Below are 20,944 nucleotides of genomic sequence, written 5' to 3'. Positions count from 1 at the left end.
TCACCACAGGTGTAAGCAGAGATACATGTGTGTGTTGTGAGGAAGGCACAGCATGATAGGACACAGGCACCTCTGAGCAGCCAGAAAACAGACCATAACGGGAAGAGGTTGTGTGGAGGGAGGCTGGAATGGAGGCAGAGACAGAGGGTCACTGGATATCAGGGTCAGGGGAGCTCTAAGGAGTTTCACCCCAATTATCCTCAAAGCCAGTTCAGCTCCACACACCCAGGCCCTGGTGACCCAGGGAAACCAATACTGATGAAGGTCTGCTAGGAGCAGCAGGCACTGCCTTGAGAACTTCACATCTGTTAGCTCATTCAGTCCTCCCAACCCCATAAGGTGGATACTATTATTCCGCTTATTTTACAAATGGGGAAACTGAGGCATGGAGAGACTGTTGTTTGTTTTATATCACATAGAAGGTAACTGGAGTATGTGCTCACCTCTTAGACCACCTGACCCCAGAGCCCGCGCCCTTACCCCTACATGCTGCCCTGGTGGTGCTGAGGGGCCACCTAGTAGAGGGAGTTTTTTCTTGCTGTCAGGAAGCTCCCAGGTCCTTGGGTATTGTGTGTGAGCCCAGACACTAACCTCTGGTTTCTTAGAAATAGCCAGGTTCTTTCTAAGATCTCTGGAATGAGCAGTGGTCTTCTAGTTTTCCTTTGCATTGAATCTCCTGGAGAGGTTGGTCTGTGTCATTACTGATGCCAGTGCCCCTCCTCCGGTCTGATTGTGATGAGGCCCTGGTGTCAGGTTTTTATACACCTGGTGACTTTAATGTGTGATGGGTTAAGAACATAGGATGAGATGAGGAGGGGCCCAGATAAGCCCTCCCCAGAGCAGCCCTCAGGTAAACCTGCTGGGCTGGGCCTGCCCAAGCAAGAGCCATTCCTCTTGTTACATTCTTCATGATGCGCTCATCCCCACCTGTCAATGCAAAACATCCCAAATACTGCACCATTAACAGCCCAGAGCTTGCCAGATCTTCAAAGATTATATATGCGATGTGATAAAATTACTAAAAGTTCGGAAAACAAAAACAATATCTAATTCCACAACCCAATTCAACTGTTATTTTTATCCAATTCTTTTCAGAGAATCTCTTTCTTGATGCTTTTGTAGTTATATCCACACGGTACATAAAATTATCTTGGGCTGGGGATGTGGCTCAAGCGGTGGCGCGCTCGCCTGGCATGCGTGCGACCCAGGTTCGATCCTCAGCACCACATACAAACAAAGATGTTGTGTCCGCCAAAAACTAAAAAATAAAATTAAAAAAAAAAAACCTGTCTCAAAATTTATAAAAAAAATAAATAAATAAAAAATAAATAAATAAAAAATAAAATTATCTTGCTTTGTGCAATAATATACCTTAATCCCATGACTCTTAAACCACACTGAGCTGCAGAACCTCCTATGAGAAGAGATTGCTGGGCTCCCTGTCCAGAGTCTCTGATTCAGTAAGTCGGGGATACAGCAGGAGAATTTGCATTTATAACAAGTTTGCATGCCACGAGAGGGTATTTCTTGTCTCCACCATCCCTCCCTTTTACATTTCTCATCCCTCTCCCCTCCGCTTCCCACCCACCATGAGCTGAGCAGCTTTTCTCCATCATGTTCTTTCCCCAAGATACTCTGCCTCACCTCAGGCCCAAAGCACAGAATCCAGACGACCATGGACTGAGACCTTGGAAATCGTAAGCCAAAATAAATCTGTCCCCCTCTAAGTTGTTGTCTCAGGTGTTTGTCATGGTGGCAAAAAACTAAAATAGGCAGAAATGGCTAGTCAGAGACCACATTATGAGAGCTACTGACAAACCACTGGTTTTCAACTCTATTGCATATTAGAGTTACCTAAAATCTAAACACACACACACTCCCAATTTTTATCCCCAAAGGGTTGGATTCTATTAATCTAGGGTGGGGGTCTGTATTTTTAATTTTGTTTCTAAGGTTCCAGGCGATCCTAATGTACAGTCAGAGATTATGACACTTTTAAAACCACCAGTTAAGATGGGCCACCTGTGACCGGGAGAGTGAGAGTAGGCAGAATCCCTGTATTTCCCTTTCATTCAACCAGCAGAAGCAGAGGCTCAGAGCTGGTTCACAGCCAGGAAACTGAATTGCAAAGGGCCTTGAGATGTTGCCAAGCAACCACCACAGAAAAGTGGCCCCACTGTCAACAACTCTGGGGGCACTGGCCTGGAATGATGCTTTGTTCAGGCAGGTTGAGCCCTGTGGGATGGACTCTAGCAGAACTGCTGTATCGGAACATCAGAATGACTCCCATTCCAGCAGGTGACCCATAAATTACACTAACAGGTGATTATAAAGGCCACACAGAACAAAACTGTCCCTGCTATTCATTCTGAAGAGCCAACTCCCAGTTGGGGACGGGAGTGGGGAGGGCTCTGTCAGGAAACATTCCAGGAGGATTCCTGTTGAGATATTAATCTCCTACCAACTAGGACAACACAGGAGCCCGGCCAAAGGTAACCAGTTTAAAATAAACCTTGAGATGAAGTTTTTTTTTTTTTTTCCCCCCAGCAGATGCTCAGATTTGAAGCTGAGCCTCCTCACTGGACTCTGCAGACCACGGTGTTTACACAGGAGTGGGGACAAGGGGTCATTTGAGAACCACAACCTACAGAAACAAGCCAGGGAAGACTGCCTCCATCAGACTCCATGGGGCCCAGGAGCTCTAGATCATGACTCTGGCCATTCATTTTCCCTTGCCAGGTCACAGCTCCTGCTTAGGCGTGCCAGATCCCACTTACTAAAGGGCAGGTCTTTCAGACCAACAATGCCTACCTGTGAACAAGGTCTAACAGAAGAGCGCTAGACATGGCGGAGTAGAACCGAGTATATCAGAGAAGTGAGAAGCAAGGGTGCTGGTTGGTGCCTCATTCTTGCAACGCAATCTCCATCTCTATCCAATGATGTTCCAAACCAGATACAGAGAGCTGAGGCAGAAACCAAATGAAGAATGGGGGTGGCATGGAGGGGAGGCTGGATTACAGGAATCAAGACTCAGTTAAAAAATAAAAATAAAATAAAACAATTTAAGCATTTTAACCAGGGGTGTCACAAAAAGGGCAGGTGGGTAGATGAGACTCAGATGAGGTGAAATGGAATAATTTAGGCCCAATTAGTATAATAGGATATAGCCCCCTTTCTTCTGGGGATCATGAGAAATATAACAGATCAAGGTCAGGCAGTCTTTTGAGGTAAAGAATGTCTGTGTATCAAAGTTCTTCCATTTTTCCCATGCCACCCCCCCCCATTATGGATCAGCATCCACTAGTGGAGGGAGGACTGGGGAAGGGGAATGGGGGGCAGGAAAGATGGTGCAATGTGATGGACATCATTACCCTAGGTACATGTATGACTGCACATGTGGTGCGACACTACATTGTGTACAACCAGAGAAATGAAAAGTTGTGCTGCAATTGTGTGCAATGGATCAAAATGCATTCTGCTTGTCATATATACCTAATTAAAATAAGTTAAAAAATTGTAAAATACCATTCTTGGCTAGAAACTATTAGTATAATAGCTAATACTGAAGGATAATAACTATAATTTGTTTTCTTCTTTTAAAAAAATGTATCTTGTCGTAGCTTCAAAGGAGAAGCAAGGTAAGAGGCAAAAATGGTAGAAGGTTAGTCACATAAGTGTAAATTTTAGGAAGATAATATTCAAGTGGAACATGGTCTTTGAGAGTTTAATTTGGATGAAGTTAGTAAGGCCAACAGAGGTTAAATGAGTTCTCAGGATCTCAAATATCATTTGTGGCAGAACTGCAAGAGCTAGAATCCTGGCCATTTAAGTCCTAAATGACAAAAGAATCCCACTTTCCTGAGTGACCTAGGGGATCCTTTATCCTACATCGTATTCCCCGAGTTTCAACTGCCTGGAAGGATGTGGATGGGGAACAGAAAACTTTAAAAACTCTTCTCAGACTATGATTCAACAAAGTTATAAAGACATTCAGAAAAAAAAAATAGGGGAAGAAAAAGTACCATAGGCCAAAGAAAAGCAAAAATAAATAGTAAAACTAAATTTAAAAATAACTTACAGTTTAAGTAACTTCCAGACTGTTCTTTCCTTAGCAGAAATGTGTTTTGTCTACTTGGATGAGTGACACAACACATCTTAATCAGACTTTAGGTGACAAGCAGCAGCAAGGGCAAGTTCCTTGAATGACAAAAATCAGGCAGGATCCATGACAATTTCAGATGGGAAGAATGAGCTAACAACAAGTAATGTGTAGTGGGGCAGATAGTAATTCCTGTCCTGGGGGTAGTACTCCAGTCCTACAAGGATAGGGATACTGGGACATTCCCGTAAAATAAAAATAATCAAATAATTTGGAGAGGTAATAAACTTTTAGTAATCAACTACTACTAAAAGATTTAATAAGAGAATTCCTTTAATAAGAGAATTCCTTTTGAGATAACACAGTAACTGGGTTTGCTTCTAGAAAGGTCCACCAGAGATTTAACTGGCTGTTAAGGATTCCATTGACTCCTATAGTACATTTGTCCCTAAGTGATAAGGCATAAGTTAATGGCTTTGCTGTCCCTCCCAGGGAGCTAAAGTGGACTATGTTTTCAATGGGTTGACATATCCACAGAACAAAGCTTGGGGGTTCAATGCATGAAGAACTGTGCATGGGAGATAAGGACTGTCCTTTCCAGAAATAAGAATCAGTGACTTTTCAGCAACTGCTAATATCATGTATTTTTCTTCCGTTGTGGGTATAATGAATTAAGGAACCATACTTCCATTTCTGAATCAGACCTAAGTCATAGTATTATTATTCCTCTGATAAGTGCTACATTCTATCAGGAAATGTTAATTTGTTTTGAGTTGGGGATCTCGCTATGTTGCTCAGGTGGCCTTGAACTAACCCTGGTCTCAAGCAATCCTGCCACCTTATCTCCTGAACTGGCTGGGACTATGCCAGTTTAGTGTTAAGAACTTTTATATCTATATTCATATATAATTCCTGTTCTCTTCTATTTACTTGGTTTGGGTATAAAGGCTGTGCTGGCTTTGTAAAACAAATCTAACTTTCCATTTTGTTTTAGGCTTGATGTTAAAATATAAAACAGCTGTGAGACTATGTGACCCTAGTACCTTTTCAAAAATTCCATCTTTGATTGCATTTCCAATCTTTTCTATGTAATTAGACTAAGATGCTTCTTTTGGGGTCAATATTTTGGGATTTTTTTACTGTGATAAAATATATGTAAGTGTACAATTCAGTGACATTACGTATATTCATAATGTTCAACCATCACCACCATTCATCTCTAGAACTTTTTTCCAGATTAAATGCCTTCTCCTCCTTTCCTTATTGTAGTGGCTAGAATTTCCAGAACTATATTGAATGAGATTATTAAGACCAGATATCCCTGCCTTATTCCTTATCTTAGCAGGAAAATGTTCATCTCTCACAATTATGTAGAATATTAGCTGTAGGAATTTTGCAGATACCCTTTATCATGTTGAGAAAGTTCTCAATTTCTGGTTTTCTGAGAGTTCTTATCACAAATGAGTGTTGAATTTTGTCTTAAACTTTTCCTACATATCTGTTACTATGATTATTTAGTCCTTCCTCAGTTATCCATGGAAGAGTGGTTCTAAGACCTTCCAAGGATACCAAAATCCGCAGATGCTCAAGCCCCTTATATAAAAGGGCACAGTATTTGCATATAATCCTATCCACCCCATATTGCATACTTTTAAAAAATATTTTTTATTGTAGATGGACACAATATCTTTATTTTTATAAAATGCTGAGGATCTCACCCAGTTCCTCAGTGATACATGCTAGGCAAGCACTGTATCACTGAGCCACAACCCCACCCCCCCTACTGTACACTTTAAATAGTCTCTAAATTACTTATAACACTCAGGCATGACTATACAGTTTAAACCAGTGACAGTAGCACCACGTGCTTTATGATTAAGACAAATGATAAAAAGCCCTCCCCAACTACATCCATTGTTCAAGACAGACGACATCAAAACCAATGTTAGCATGTGATCACAACCCCTTGATGCAAAAATCACCAGTACCCTCATTTAAATACATTTCCATATTAAAAGATATGCCCAGGAGGAAGACTCAAAACAATTTTAGACACATTTTTGACTATGTGCAAAATGAAGGCACGCCACAAAATTGCAATATGATCGTGAACCAATATTGCTATGAAACCTATAAATAAATTCCCAACATCACCCCAGTGTGATGTTGTTTGGAGGTAGGGTCTTTGGGAGGTTAATGAGGTCATGAGGGTGGGCTCCCATGATGGGATCAGCACTCTTAAGAAAGGTAAGACAGAGAAGAGAGCTTTTGCTTTCTACCAGATGAGAACACAAAGAGAAGGCTGCCATCTCTAAACCTGAGGCGTGTCCTTTCTAGGAACTGAATCTGGCACCTTGATCTTGGGACTTCCCATCCTCCACATACAAGGATCTGTACAAAACAAATGTCTATTGTTTCAGCCCCACAGTTTGAGGCATTTTGTTATAGCAGCCTGAGCTAAGACACCAGTTGAGGGGCTGGGGCTGTGGCTCAGCAGTTGAGCGCTTGTCTAGCTCATGTGAGACCCTGGGTACAATCCCCAGCACCACATAAAAATAAATAAAATAAGGTATTGTGTCCAGCTACAACTAAAAAATATTAAAAAAGAAAAAGACACCAGTTGATATGTAGATTGTACTGGCTGCTGTTGAACAAGCATTGCATACTTGGAATAAATCTCACTCCGATCATGGTGTACAATTCTCTTTCTACACTGCTCGACTTAATGGAAACAAGGGCTAAATGCAGACCAAGCACAGCTCTGCCTACTCAACCACACACCCTATCATTGGTTTAGAACAACCCAAACATGCAACAGCCAACTTCCACTGGAAACAAACCAACAGGCCTGCTGAGAAAGAATTTGCAGTCTCCAAACAAGTTCCTGGCTTAATTTATTTTCTGAAACCCAAGTCATTACAGCTGAAGAGAAAGGAGGAAACAACTAAGGAGGACACAGCAGATTCACCAGGGACCACCTGGGCTGGCTCTGGGCAGAGCCCCAAGTGGGCAACTCAACTCCTAAAGCTCCCTTCCTCTCTGGCATCTTCATTTCCAGAACGTGGGTTGGGAGAACGATGCTTTGGAAGTCTAACAACATGCTGATTGCAGGCCTGGAAACCAGTGATCCTCCAACACATGCTATTCAGGAAAAAAATAGATACTTAGGGAAGACTTTAAAATACTGATACCAGCTGTGCCCCAACATTGTAACATCTCATTTAGAGTGGTTAGGACCAACTAACCCATATGACTTTGGGGAGTTTAGGAATTAGGACTTCCATGATTTGGGAAAATTTCTACTGATATTTAGATTGTGAGTTACAAAAACATTCAGTTGTATGGTTAGAGATTTTAAGTTCAAACTGCTGAAGCCATAGAATATCAACAGCACTGACAGACTGCAAGGGTGTGTGTATGTGTTGGGTGGGGGGTGGGCAAGATGGCTCCCTGACCCAACACCTAGGTTCCATTGGGCCTTTGGGAAACGTTCCTACCAGGCCTGTCCAGAGCTGGGGAAGAAGGGCAAGCAGAGCCACCTTCACCCCCACTTAAAACCACTATAACTAAGTCAGACCTTCCACAGAGGGCAGGAAGGCACACAGGGAAGGCCCTGCGCACTCCTAAAAATTCCAGGTGGGCAGGGAAGGGGGCAGGAGAGATGGCAGCTAAGACACTCAGGCCAACTCCTGTATTCTACTTTAAAAGCACCTCAGCAGCCTCTCCTGAGAGGCGCTCAGGTCAGTTTTGAAGCTTGCTCGCTCACCTCAGAGTGTCTCCCCAGAGGCCAACACAGGGGTCATATCAGACCCACCACATCAATTCTTATATTGCCCCTCTCAATCTGAGGGGCCATCTCTCCCTCCTCCAAAGAGCACCTCCTGGGCACCCACCTACCTTCACTGGAAACATGAGTCACAGTAGTGCTTCCTAATCAACACCCTCATCGCAAGCTAACACTTTGAGACTATTATTGACCCAGTACTTTCCTGTGCATTGTCTCATAGATAAGCCACATAATAATTCACAGCATACATTTGCATTCCCATAATTCAGACTTTTATTTCTTGCTAGTAAACTTGTTTCTAGTTTGGATTGACATTTGGAATATTCCATGACATTCTGCAAAGAGCTACATAACTTCCAGATGTATAAACAGTGATTAGCCCAGTGTTCCATACAGAGTGCTGTCCTGACCACAGGCAAGGCTGAGACTGCAGGGGAGTACCTACTGCAGTGTGTGGTCCTCATCTGCCTGGAAACTCCCCAAGCCCAGGCCACAACCCAGACCAATTAAATCGGAGCCTCTGGACATGTGCCTGGGCCATGGGATATTTTCTAGGCATTGATATATTTTATGGCTCTATAGGTGACCACACCCTATAGTCAGTACTGAGAAGGGATGACGGAGAAGAAAGTCTGTGCCTCTGTCCCAGGCTGGGAAACAGTCACCCTGCTGTCCATTAAGTCCTTTCTTCATCCTGGAGGACACAACACTGTGCACCTGGCATGGATTACCTCATTTAATCCTCACCATGAATCCCCAAGCAAGGTGTCCTTCTGCCACTTCACAGACAGGATGTGAAGGGCCAAGGAGGCCAATAACCTGGCCAGGGATGCAGATGGCAAAAGGGATTCTAGGTAAATATAAATTGAGAAAGTCTTTAAAATGAGTGGCAAGTTCATGGAGACAGAATGGTATTGCCAGAGGTTGGGGAGAGGACAGTAAGAAGTTAGTGTCTAAGAGGTATAGGTTTCAGTATGAGAAGGAAAAAGTTTAAATTTAAACATGGGGGTGGGGGATACACCCACATGACTGGACATTATCCCATCATAGATGACCATCCACTTGGAAGTTTTCTCCACTTCATTACCTATTCTGTTGCTCTGAGCTACTCTACAACTCTAAGTTGTAGAGCATGGATGGTGATCCAAATACCTGTGTCCAGTGAAGATTCAGGGGAATATTGGTCAGCTTTACATATAATAGGCAAATTTCTGCTTTCTAAAGGCCTACATATTTGCAATTTTTAAATTTCCCTTTGAACTAGTTGAACATCTTAAGATTTTATTGAACCCATTAATGTGGAAACCATTAACACATCTTCATTTTAAAACTGTCACTCAGAATTGCCACGGTAAGTCAAATTTCCCCCATTTTTTTTTTTTTTTTTTTTTGGTACCAGGGTTTGAACTCAGGGACACTTAACCACATCCCTGGCTCTTTTTCTTATTTTGAGACAGTGAGGCCCTAAACAATTTAGTGAGACCCTAAGTTGCTGAGGCTGACTTTGAACTCATGATCCTCCTGCTTCAGCCTCCGGAGCTGCTGGAATTACAGGTGTGCTCTGCCACACCTGGCTCCCCATTTTTTTTAATTTTTTGTTGTTGTATAGGAACACACAATATTTTTATTAATTTTTTAATGTGGTGCTGAGGGTCAAACCAGTGCCTCATATATGCTAGGCAATGAGCTACAGCCCCAGCCCCTCCCCAATTATTTTTGATGACAGACTACAAAAGACCAAGTTTTCCCAGTTGAGATTTTCTTCCCATAGGGAACACTTATAGGTAATATAGAACAGCAGATGTTCTAGGGCTTAGGGCGTAATCAATGGTAGAGCACCCACCTACCCTGTATGATACCCTGAGTCTAATACCCAGCACTGAAGGAGAGAAAAAAATAAAAGCAGATGCTCTGTTTGGCCTGACATGTAACTATGTAGTTACATATATATAGTTACATATATATGTAACTATATGCCCTCAACGCCCTGTTTGTTTCAAACAGAATACAACTCCTCGGTGGAGCACATGGATCCACTAGCTTGGAGCAGAATCAGGGGCTGTGTCAGCCCTGTGCGGGCTCCAGCCCTCCTGCCAAGGACACACTGGGACACCTGGGTGTCAGATCAAAAGTCTCACACTGTCAAGGGTGAGAACCCTCCATCCACTTATGAATGGAGAGCAAGAAAGGGGAGAAAAAAGATGGGGTTCCCTTCCGTTAGCCACTTCCCTGCTCCTCTAATTCCCAGGCAGCTGGCCCCAGAAACAACCCAGAGAAAATCCTATGGAACTCATGCTGGAGTGAAGGGGAGTAAAGACCCAACAGAGGTCAAATCAGTTACAGCAGAGAGCTCCCAGAGAGAATGCTAGAAAGGTAAGATGAGTTCAAATGAAGGAGAAGAGGGAGGAGGGAGCTGTCAGGAAGAGAGCCAGTGTTCCCTTGGGCCAGTGTCTGACGGGTCTCTCACACATTGCTGATGGAGTGTAAATTGGCACCACCACTTTGTAGAGTGATTTGGCTGTAGCTATCAAAATTACAAAGGCACACACACTCTCCCCCAGCAGTGCCACTTAGAGAAATCAAACATCATCACACTGTGCAAAGAGACACCAGAAAAAAGTCGCTACAGTGTAATTTGTAAAAGCAGAAGATTAACCCAACCTAACTGTCCACCAATAGGGGATTGGATACATCAATTATGGTTCATCCATACATCATTAATACATCATTAAATAAAGAAAAGTGAAGAAGGGTATGTATAGTATTCCACAATTTGTATAAAAAGAGGGAAACAGCCGAGTGTGGTGGTGCATGCCTGTAATCCCAGTGACTCAGAAAGCTGAGGCAGGAAGATTGCAATTTTGAGACCAGCCTCAGCAACTTAGCAAGATTCTGTCTCAAAATAGAAAAAATAAAAGAGGTTTGAGATGTAGCTCAGTGGAAAGCACCCCGGGTTCAATCTCCAGTACAAAGAAAAAGAGAAAAGTAGGGAAACATCTCAAAGAAACAGGCAACAGGTTGCCTTCCAGATGGGAAACCCTGGTGAGGAGACAGCATGGGAGAAAGATTAGTAAAGCTTTGTAACTGCTTATTAAGTCATTACTAACTTAAGTATTTTTAAGAAATTATATATTTTAATAAATTAGTGCATAGAGTCTTCTGGAAAAAGCACATGACCTACAGCACATTCTCCAGTGAAAGTTTTCACCCGACTAGCAACCTTCTATGTTGTGAGCCATCCATGGGCTGCGTGTGGTCCACCATGCATCGAGTCTATTGAATAGGAACATCTGGTGTCTGGGAATGACCAGTGGACATTCCTTCTGGTTAACTGCCCTGACACATTATGAATCCGTATTTGGTTCTGCCAAAGGTCCCACACAGCAGAGATGGGGTGACCTGCCAAGATGCCAATCGACCTGCTGACTTCAAGACAGCATGAAGCAAGAATCCACCCCTGAAATCTCATCCCTGCCTTTGATGAACCCCCTTAAATAAACTGCTGGAGCCATTCTGCCTTGTCTAATTCCAGCTCCTGTGTGGACTAAACCTACCAGGGCTCCATTTTTGAAAATATATTTGATTCTTTGTCTTTTGTTCTTCACTAGTTATTCTAGACTTTAATTTCTCAGGTGTCTTACACCCTCCTTGGCAGGAAGAAGAACCCTCCAATGAGGCACTGGCCATCAACCCCTTTACATGTAAACATCTATTTTCTCCCCCACCTACCTCCTGGGAACTGTGAGCTTAAAGGAAATGACTACAAAACAAGCTGGGAAACCCAAGTTCTGACCCACACCTTTGCAGTAGGTCCTACTATTAAACACAAACCCATAATTTGAAGTGGACAGGGTCCCCAACTGAATGAAAATGGTGCCTTTCTACTAGAGTGGGCAGTGTATTCCTGTCTGCCTGGGGCTATCTGTTTATGCATACTGGAAAGCACAGTTATTAGTAGAAACCTGTATTGGTCAGCTTTCTGTTACAGCAACAAATATCTGAGATAACTTGTAAAGAGGAAAGGTTTGGCTCATGGCTGAAGAGTTCTTTCTGCTCTGCGATGGGGTGAGCCTATGGTTTTTAGGCCTCTGGTGGAAAGGCAACACATATGGAGCAATACCTGGTGGAGCAAAACCAATTGCCTCATGGACAGAGAGCAAAAAAGGAAGTCCAAGTGAGGACCTGTCATTCTCTCCAAGGGCATGCCCTTCACTGATCTGAAGAATGCCCACTAAGCCCTGCCTCTTAATGATTCCACCTCCAGCATCACAGGGGAGACCAAACCTATACCACACAGGACTTTGAGGGACAGTCACCTAAATTCCTTCATTATTAAAGGTGTTATTGTTTTGGATGAATATAATCACCCCACCTACACCCAACTGGGTCTTTCCCAAGCATTTTCAAACTTTCATTCAGATAATGAAACTCAGACTCTACGCTTCTAAAAGCCCTGACCCAACCATTTCCAAGATGTGTCTTTCAGACAGTGTCCCACCCAAGCCCTGGCTCTTCACCCAGATGATCCATTGAACTTTATTCCTAAAAACTCTTGATGGGCCACACGCATTTACCTCCTATCTAGTGGAAATCATTAACATATCAATGACTATGGCTTTTGTCCCAGGAATTCTCTTTCTAGGCGTTTACCTAACAGATATTCTCCTAAATCTGAAAGACACCTAGCATCCTCTATGATAGCAAAGAATGCAAAATTTGTAGACAACCTAAACGCTCATAAGGAGGTGACTGAATAAAATCCACAGTTTATCCACACAATGGGAGATTGGAGCCATTATAGCTGACAATTCGATCTATGTTCAATGATAGTGGCATATCTAAGATTTACCCTGTGGAGAGCAGGCTGTCAAAAACATGGAAACTAGTAAGCAGTTCTGTCAAAAATTTAAAAATTGAACTACCACACTATCCAGCAATTCCACTTTTTGGTGCATATCCAGAAGAAATGAAAGCAAAGACCTAAACACTCATTTACACCCAGTTTATACAGCACAATTCCCAACAGTCAAGAGGTGGAAGCAACCCAAGTGTCCATTGGTTCTGGAAAGGATAAACAAAATGCGATATTCACATAAAATGAAATATTAATCAGCCTTAGTAAGGAATGATACCCTAAACATGCTATATACCACACATGGTGCTAAGTGAAATAAGTCAGTCACAAGGGGATGAATATGGTAGGATTCCACACATCCTGAGGTACCCAGAGTACTCAAATTCAGGAAGGTAGAAAGTAGAATGGTGGGTTCCAGGTACCAAGAAGGGGAAATAAGGAGTTAGTGTTTAATGAGTATAGAGTTTGTTTGGAAAGATGAAAAAAATTTCTGGAGACGGATGGTGACAAGTTGTACAACAATATGATTGTACTCAATGCCCCTGAATTGTAAACTTAAATTAAGATGGGCTAGGATGGGCAGCACATGCTTGAAATCCCAGCAACTTGAGAAGCTGAGGCAGGAGGATCATAAGTTTGAGGCCAGCCTTAGCAACTTAGCTAAGGACTGGGGATGTAGCTTAGTGACAAAGGACCCAGGGTTCAATCCTCAGTAGCAACAACAAAAAACCCCACAAAGGGCTGGGGATAGAAATGGGGATTGATAGCAAGTGGCTATGAAGTTTCTTACCGGGGTGATAGAAAAGTTCTAATATTAGAACGTGGTTGAATTAGTCTTCCCATGCTGCCAACAACAGAAATTTTTCATAGTTCTGGAGGCTGAGAAGTACAAGATCAGGGTGCCAGCATGTGGGTTTTGGTGAGCTCTCTTCCTAGCTTGCTGATGCACCCCCCCCACCCAGTCTCAGTGTCCTCACATGGCAGGGAGGAAGAATAAGCTCTCTGGTATCTCTATTTATAAGGACCCTTATCTACCAATCATAGGGACCCATGCTCATGACCTCATCAAAATCTCATTACCTCCCAAAGGGCCCGACTCCAAATTCTACCACATCAGGGACCAGGGTTTCAACATATAAAAGCTGTGGGGCAATTCAGCCTGCAGCAGTGGTGATGGTTGCACAATTCGGTAAATACACCAGAAATTACTGAATTGTACAATTAATAATGGGTGAGCTTCTCAGCCTGTAAAGTATACCTCAGTAAAGCTGTTTGTTTCCATTGTTGCAGCTCTATCAATTTAGGAGAGGCTCATGATGTCACTTCCTCACTTAATGGAAGGAAAACAAATGGCCCATTAAAATCACCTTCAGGACACCAAGTCCTTACTCAGTACAATGGTCCAGAGGTAGCACAGAAGTAAGCTTAAGCTCTCATTGTTGTTGCTGTTTATGGTAGCACTGGGAACCAAGCTCAGGGCCTTATGAAGTTTATGTTAAAAACTTGCAGATGCAAGCCAGGCATGGTGGTGCACACCTGTAATCCCAGCAGCTTGGGAGGCTGAGAGAGGAGGATCATGAGTTCAAAGACAGACTCAGCAATTTAGCAAGGCTCTAAGTAACTCAGTGAGATCCTATCTCAATACAGCATATAAAAGGGCTGGGGATGTGGTTAAGCAACCCTGGGTTCAATCCCCAGTACCAAAAAAAAAAAAAAAAACTTGCAGATTATGTACTTTAATTTATTGCTATCATTACTAGCTTTTCAGGGTTGTTATATACCTGTTTTACAGTTGCAGAAACTGAAGCTCAAAAAAGCTAAGCAACTTGCACAATCAGCGAACAAAGCAGAAATAAAACCTGTGAGCACATGCTGTAACTACAGAGTTCATACACTCTCTTGTGATTGCCTGGGTCCTGAAGAACACTATGGGCAGATCACAAGAAGCCAGGGTTAAGGCTCACTCCATATTCAGTTATAAACAATTTATTTCTGTGCATCCCACTGTTAGGCTTCATGGGTGACCTACAAGCAGCTCAAGATCGTCTTTTTTTAGAAACCTGTATGCAATACAGAGAGGATATATGAGTAACTGAAAATGTGAGCTGGCCAATCTCTAGATGTTAACAGATGATACTGTTTGAAAATTAAACTCCTTCTCCATCTCTACAGCTCTCTGGGGTGGCCTGGAGGGTGGGCTTAGCAGCCTGACTCCATGGGTAAATTTGTATTTTTGCCTGGGCAAGTTACTCAAGTCCCTTTGTGCCTCAGTTTCCTCATTTCCACAGTGGTGGTGAGGAGAGAACCTCCACTAGAGGGCTGTATGCTACAAACTAGGTAAGTGCTCACCGTTGGTGATCCTCCACAGGTATATTTGAACTTGACATCTAACTGCACAGGACTGCCTTTTGTTGGCCTTGCTACAAAACTGCCTTTGACCAGTATGTTCTCTTGTCTGCCATGGTATCATCTGTTGGTGAGGGAAAAGCAGTGTCCTCCATAGTTTGCCATTCATTTTTCATTGACTCATAAAAATCAAAACCCATAGAGGTGGTGGTGGTCATTTGGTCCAGGCTGTCACTGTGTACACAGGGACAGTGAGACTGTGCGGTGGGGGTTTTCCCAACCACTAGCTGGCCCTAGGAGGCTTGTTTAATGTGATTATCACACACTCTGCCCAGTGAGCTTTTGTGTCCCAACTACTCCCAAGAGATCTCTTGTCTGTTTGACTAAAATAAGTAGGTAAGAAAAAAAAGACATGCTATGATTTTAAAGACTGTCAAATGCTAATTACAAGTTATTTCATTTGAAAGATGGCAATGAAAGCATTCGTAATACCCCTCCTTTCTCCCCCAAACCTGTCACTGGACCGAAAGCCAGTTCATTGAAAGCTGTGAATCAAAAACAACAGTTTTATGGACAATGGTTAAGAGGTAGGCTAGTTCCCAGGGAATGGTTGCAGCGTTTTCCTCTTGTTACCTTGGTAACCGCTACCTTGGCGCCCTTGTTGATGAGCTGAACCACATTCTCCGCTTGGCCTTTGTACGCAGCTATGAGAAGGCGTTCTGAAAGCGCAGCGACCGCATCCTGCTGGCTCATGAATTAGGAGAGAAAGAGGTTTTCGGCAATACAGTGGACAAGTTCCTTCGGCTCAACACGAAGCCACTGGCCTGGGCTGGCATCCACTGGTAGAGATGTTCACGATCATTAGAAGGTGCCTTCTGTTTTATTTTTTTTTTACTATGCCATCTTCAGGACCTAGGGATTATAAAACAAAGCTGTAATCAGTGTCATCTGACACACAAGTACCCAAGAAACCATGCCTCTTCTCTGACTTAAGGGCATTCTGCTGGTTGCACACTGCAGGGAAGGAAGCCAAAGGGAGACAGGATGTGCAGCAGCACACTCTCCATGGCAAAACCCCTGAAGGGAGTTTCTTAGGGGAAGGCAAAATATGCTAAGCCCCTTTCTCTTTCTCCCACTTCAGCAATATTCTCCAGAGAAGAATAACCAGGACTTCAAGGATGGCTCTGCATTTTAGTCCTGGGTAGAAGAGGCCTAATATAATCTCCCAGACACCAGCTGGTTTACACACCCACCTCCAGCAGATAACCATACTGTGCATCTTTACCAACAACATTCTGGACCAGGTTTTTTGGGTCCACTGCAGCTGGCCTGCTGATTCACAAAGGCAGGCTGAGGTTGGTGGACTACACCTCCCAGAGTGACAGATGGGATCTCTCTCTGGGGTTTTTCTCGCTGCACTCATTGCAATTGTCTCCCTTTACCCTGTTCTTACTGTAATAGTACAGTCTCCCGAGTTCTGGAACAGATGGAGAGCTGGGCACAGGCTCCGCTGACTCCCAGTTCCAGATTGCCGAAACAATCCACCTTGGGACCCACATGGATGCTAAACCTGACAGCAGCTCTGTCTATTCAGGAGAGGCTCATGGTGTTGCTTCTTCACTTAATGGAAATAAAACAAATGGCCCACTAAAGTCACCTTCAGGACACTAAGTCCCGACTCTGGGCAGTGGTCCAGAGGTAGCAACCAGAAATAAACTTAAGCTCTTTCCACCCAATGACCAAAATGAACAGGATTTAAAAGATTGACTCCTCTCAGTAACCCCAGTCACCATTAGACCAAACCCAAGCCACTGATAACTGTTTCAAAGGGGAAGAGTTCTTTGGGCAGAAGAAGGGATGCTTAGAGATCTAACCGACTCCTGCTAGGAGAACAAGTAAGGACTTCTTTGTTTTTTAAACCACTTATTAAAACATCAACATATACAAATGGAAATAAAGCACTGTATCCAAAAAATACCATTCTTCAACCCAGACCACACCACACCTTCTAATTCTAAAGGTCTAGAAGATACCAGCATCTTTTACAATTGCTTCCAGCAAACTCAGTAATTCTTTCAGTCTCTAGAGATTAAGGCCATTTACCCTGACCTGGCTTGGAAAGGTCTTGGCCATATTGGGCTCAAGCAGTCATCTGGTCAACCACTTTGGGAGACTGGGGTTAAGGGCCCACACAGAGAACAGACATAGGACATCTTTCTGCTAGGACTATGGTGGGTTTTACAAATGGCATTTTATTACAGAAAGTGTTAGCCAAAAATAAATACTGTAACTTTAGAAAGATAATTGTTATACCCACAAAGCAATTTGTGCATCATTACATTTTTTTATTGTTTTTCATCTCTAACCCAAAATGCAGGCAAAGGGTAGCAAGGAGAGGAAAAATAGAAGGAATATGGAAAACCCATCCTTCTCACCAGACTCATTAGAAGCATGACAAATGTGAAGGTGACATCCAAAGCAGGGATGCCTGGAGTAGCTACAGTCACAGATCCTTGGAATGCATCAGAAATATTTCTGAACACAAAGGTCAATGAAAAAATAAAGTTAAGACTCAAAAACACAGAGATGGAGCAAGAAATTCCATTGAAAGTTTCTATAGCCACACTGTTTGGGCTTTATGCTTTCTAAATTGTCATAGTATTTGGAACTGATCTGTGTTTATCAACACAAGTACAACATCTTTTTATTTAAACCAATTATACTAAGTTTCTGCTCTGTTTACCCAAATATTGCAAAATCACTCCAGGCCCAAATGCAAGGAAAATACACAACATTAGACATGGGTTCCTAAATGATCTCCTTTCTCAGCCATTCTCTCCTTCATTCTACCCATTTGTTATCTCTGTACATTTGACCTTACCCCCCCCATTCCATTCCAGAACCTTTTATGCAATGGGTATTTTAGTCCAATGGCTCAGTTTATACAAAAATTACGCCTAAAATTCTACTCCATAGCTTAGCTCTTAAGGCTACAGACCTTGGCCGCAATCTTAACCGAGGTCACACCAGCAACATTGCTCAGTCTCCTCAGTAAGGGACACAAGGTCCAACTGGCTTCAGGTGAATTGATGGCCATTCCGCTTCTACTCTCCTGTCTCATGCAACAAATTCAGCCTCTCAGCCTGCATAAGAACTTCTGGCTGAATGAGCCTTGTTTAGACGATTGCCATTTAAATGTCCAACCCATATCTTTTTTATTTTTTAGTTGTAGTTGGACACAATTCCTTTATTTCACTTATTTATTCTTATGTGGTGCTGAGGATTGAACCCAGGGTCTCGCATGTGAGAGGTGAGTGCTCTACCGCTAAGCCCCAGCCCCAGCCCTCATTATTAATTTTTCTAGAAAAACACTACAGTGTTGAGAAAATTTTGATTGGCCAGAAATGTCATTTTGTTTTTTACTTTTCAGTTACATCTATTTAAGGATGCTCTTTACACCTCTGTCCCACCACCACCACCACCAATATACCCATAGAACAGCTTGCAGGAGAGGTGGGCTGGGAAGAAAGATAATCTGGATACTCCCCAACCCCCATCAGAGTTGCACAGAAAACTGTCTGCAAAATGAGGAACAAAACGCCAGATTCCAATCCCTAGTCTGCTAACAGCAGTACTTGGACATCTTGAGCTCATTCCCAATTTAAGTACAGTAACAGCTTCACTGCTGGGACCTCCAGCATTTGCCTATAGGTGTTTCACACAGGGTAGATATGAAGAGATCATAGCAGCTGAGTCTTCTCTGCTTCCCATCTCCTCCTGCACCCTCACTTGGAGTGAGAAGATATTCTGCTTCTCATCTGATGCCTGGAAATCAGCAGGTCAGACAGGACACAGCCAGGTGAGGGCCAAGGGGTAAGAGGGGATGGACAACCCCCTACAGTGTAATAAAAGTGGCAACCAGCCTGCAGTTAATGAGTTAACTCCACTGCCAACCTGTTGGGCCTGGCGTAGCAACCCCATTCCCTCATTAAATCTGAGCTTCCTCTTCCAAATAGATAGCTACCATCCGAGACATTTTCCACTCCTGGCAGTGAGGAATTTCTTCTGCCCCAAGCCTATCTTTGTCACAATGCTCATTTTACACAGTGTTCTGGAGGAAAAACCTTAAGTGCAAGCATGCTGCCCATTTTTAACCAGAAAAGAAATTCATGAGTGTAAGTATATAATAAGCACCCCAAATCCAGAAAGGAATTCAGCCTAAGAAAGAAAGAATACCCTCTTCCCTGCCCATTGCCCATCATTGTTTTCCAATTTGCCAATTCCTTTGTCTCTTATCACAAATGCCAGAAGGTCACACAGCTGCTTGGTCTGTGATGTGATAGGTTTTCTTTACACAGCAAGAGTCTAAGGTTTGCTTTTGCCGTTTTCTTGCAGATTTATAATAATGTTGCCTGGTGCCAATATCTCAAAGCCACTACGTTCAAGTCTCCTGACAGGCAAAATATTCTAAGAGGAGACCTTCAAAAAAAAGTCCCTAACAGGCATTATGCACAACCCGCCCAGAGACGGCCCCCAGGCCCCCAGAGCCTGTGGTCAGGCAGCACCACCAGTCATAATAATTAGCTTTGCTCTCATTGCTCCAAATCCTGTGTTGAAGGGATTGTACTCACATCCAGGGGTCTGTCCTCCCTGTTGTACATCATGTTCTGTTTCTGGAAAACTGCGGTCAATTCTTTGCTGGCGAGATCATTCACTTCCTAGGGCCGTCACTCCCAGTGGGTCTGCAGTGATTTACCACACAACGCTTGCAAGCCCTTTTTTCCTCTTTAGTCTCCTCTGCTGACGACGCTGGCCACACTACATCTAAACGCTTAATAAGACATCCATTCAGCTCGCAAGGTTTTGTGGTTTGCCAGCCTGATCATCACTGCTTCTGAAAGTGTTGGGTCTTCAGATTTTGTTGGACTGCTTCCTCCTGCCGGCAGAGGACCTGTAACACTGCCTGGATCGAAGAGCCAGGCAACGATTCACAGATCAGCAGAACGTTTCTGAATGATGCTCCGATGACGGAGAAACGAAGTTTGTGTTCTTTGAGCAGTAATGCAAGAAAGGAGAGAACATGCAGGAAGGGCCAAAATCTGTAACAAACCGTCTTCATAATAGCAAAACGTCTTCCCCTGTGGGCCCCCGGGAGCCTTGTGGGCTCCCAGGCAGGGAAGCTCTGTATAGTGACTGGGCAACACGGGAGACGGGGTCTGGCTGAGCAGCCATCCCTGGTGCTTGCAATCCAGTTTGCCTTACAAACTCTCCTCCACAGTCTCCATGGTGGAGGGGGAAGGGAGAAAAGGAACCCTTCAGAAGCTTTTACAAGTGCTGCAGGTGGCACACAGCAGGTGTGCCCTTGTAGCCCACTTGTTGAAGCAACTGAAACTTCCCACCTGGAGGGATCATAGGAAGGAAGAAGGCTTTTGTTTTGGCTTGAGTCAGCATCCACACATTTCCCCCTATTTTTTCTAAAGATGGCATCATTGGCCCAGAGATGGGAAAATTACTCTGTCAACATAAACCTTCTGACCCTTTATCCCCCTAAGGCTAAGAGCTCTTGTGGGCAATGGACTAGGATTCTGCTTTGGCCATTCTTTGGCTTATACCAAGGACAAAACGGGCTGGGACTCTGGCCAGTGCATTGTAGAGAAGATGAATTCCAATGGGGAAATAAATTGCCAATAAAATAATAAAAGCTTTTTCTCCCACCTTTTTCTGGTACTGAGGATTGGACCCATGAGTGTTGAACCACTGAGCTACACCCCCAGTCCTTTTTTTTTTTTTTGAAACAGTTTTGCCAAGTTGTTTAGGGCCTCCCTAAGTTGCTGAGGCTGGTCTCAAACTTGCAATT

The 20,944-nt window shown here is 43.4% G+C and overlaps 1 protein-coding gene across 9 annotated transcripts in view; it reads right to left on the bottom strand.

The window, feature by feature from the left end:
* Ankrd6 (ankyrin repeat domain 6) overlaps window positions 1-20,944 on the bottom strand; it is a 189,341-nt gene that overhangs the window by 37,434 nt on the left and 130,963 nt on the right. For 3 of the 9 annotated variants that reach the window (XM_048808567.1, XM_048808659.1, XM_048808609.1), the window contains exon 2: window positions 15,721-15,999. In XM_048808567.1, coding sequence (XP_048664524.1) covers window positions 15,721-15,840 — 120 coding nt within the window. In that variant the 5' untranslated portion in view covers window positions 15,841-15,999. Of the gene's footprint in view, window positions 1-15,720; window positions 16,000-19,718; window positions 20,182-20,944 lie in introns of those variants that run through there. The other 6 variants (XM_048808475.1, XM_048808713.1, XM_048808845.1 and 3 more) reach the window with 4 other exon arrangements.

The sequence above is a fragment of the Marmota marmota genome, unplaced genomic scaffold, assembly GCF_001458135.2.
Source record: "Marmota marmota marmota unplaced genomic scaffold, marMar, whole genome shotgun sequence".
Lineage (NCBI taxonomy): Eukaryota > Metazoa > Chordata > Mammalia > Rodentia > Sciuridae > Marmota > Marmota marmota.
Note: the sequence above shows the minus strand (reverse complement) of the source record. Positions and strands in the feature narration are given on the sequence as shown.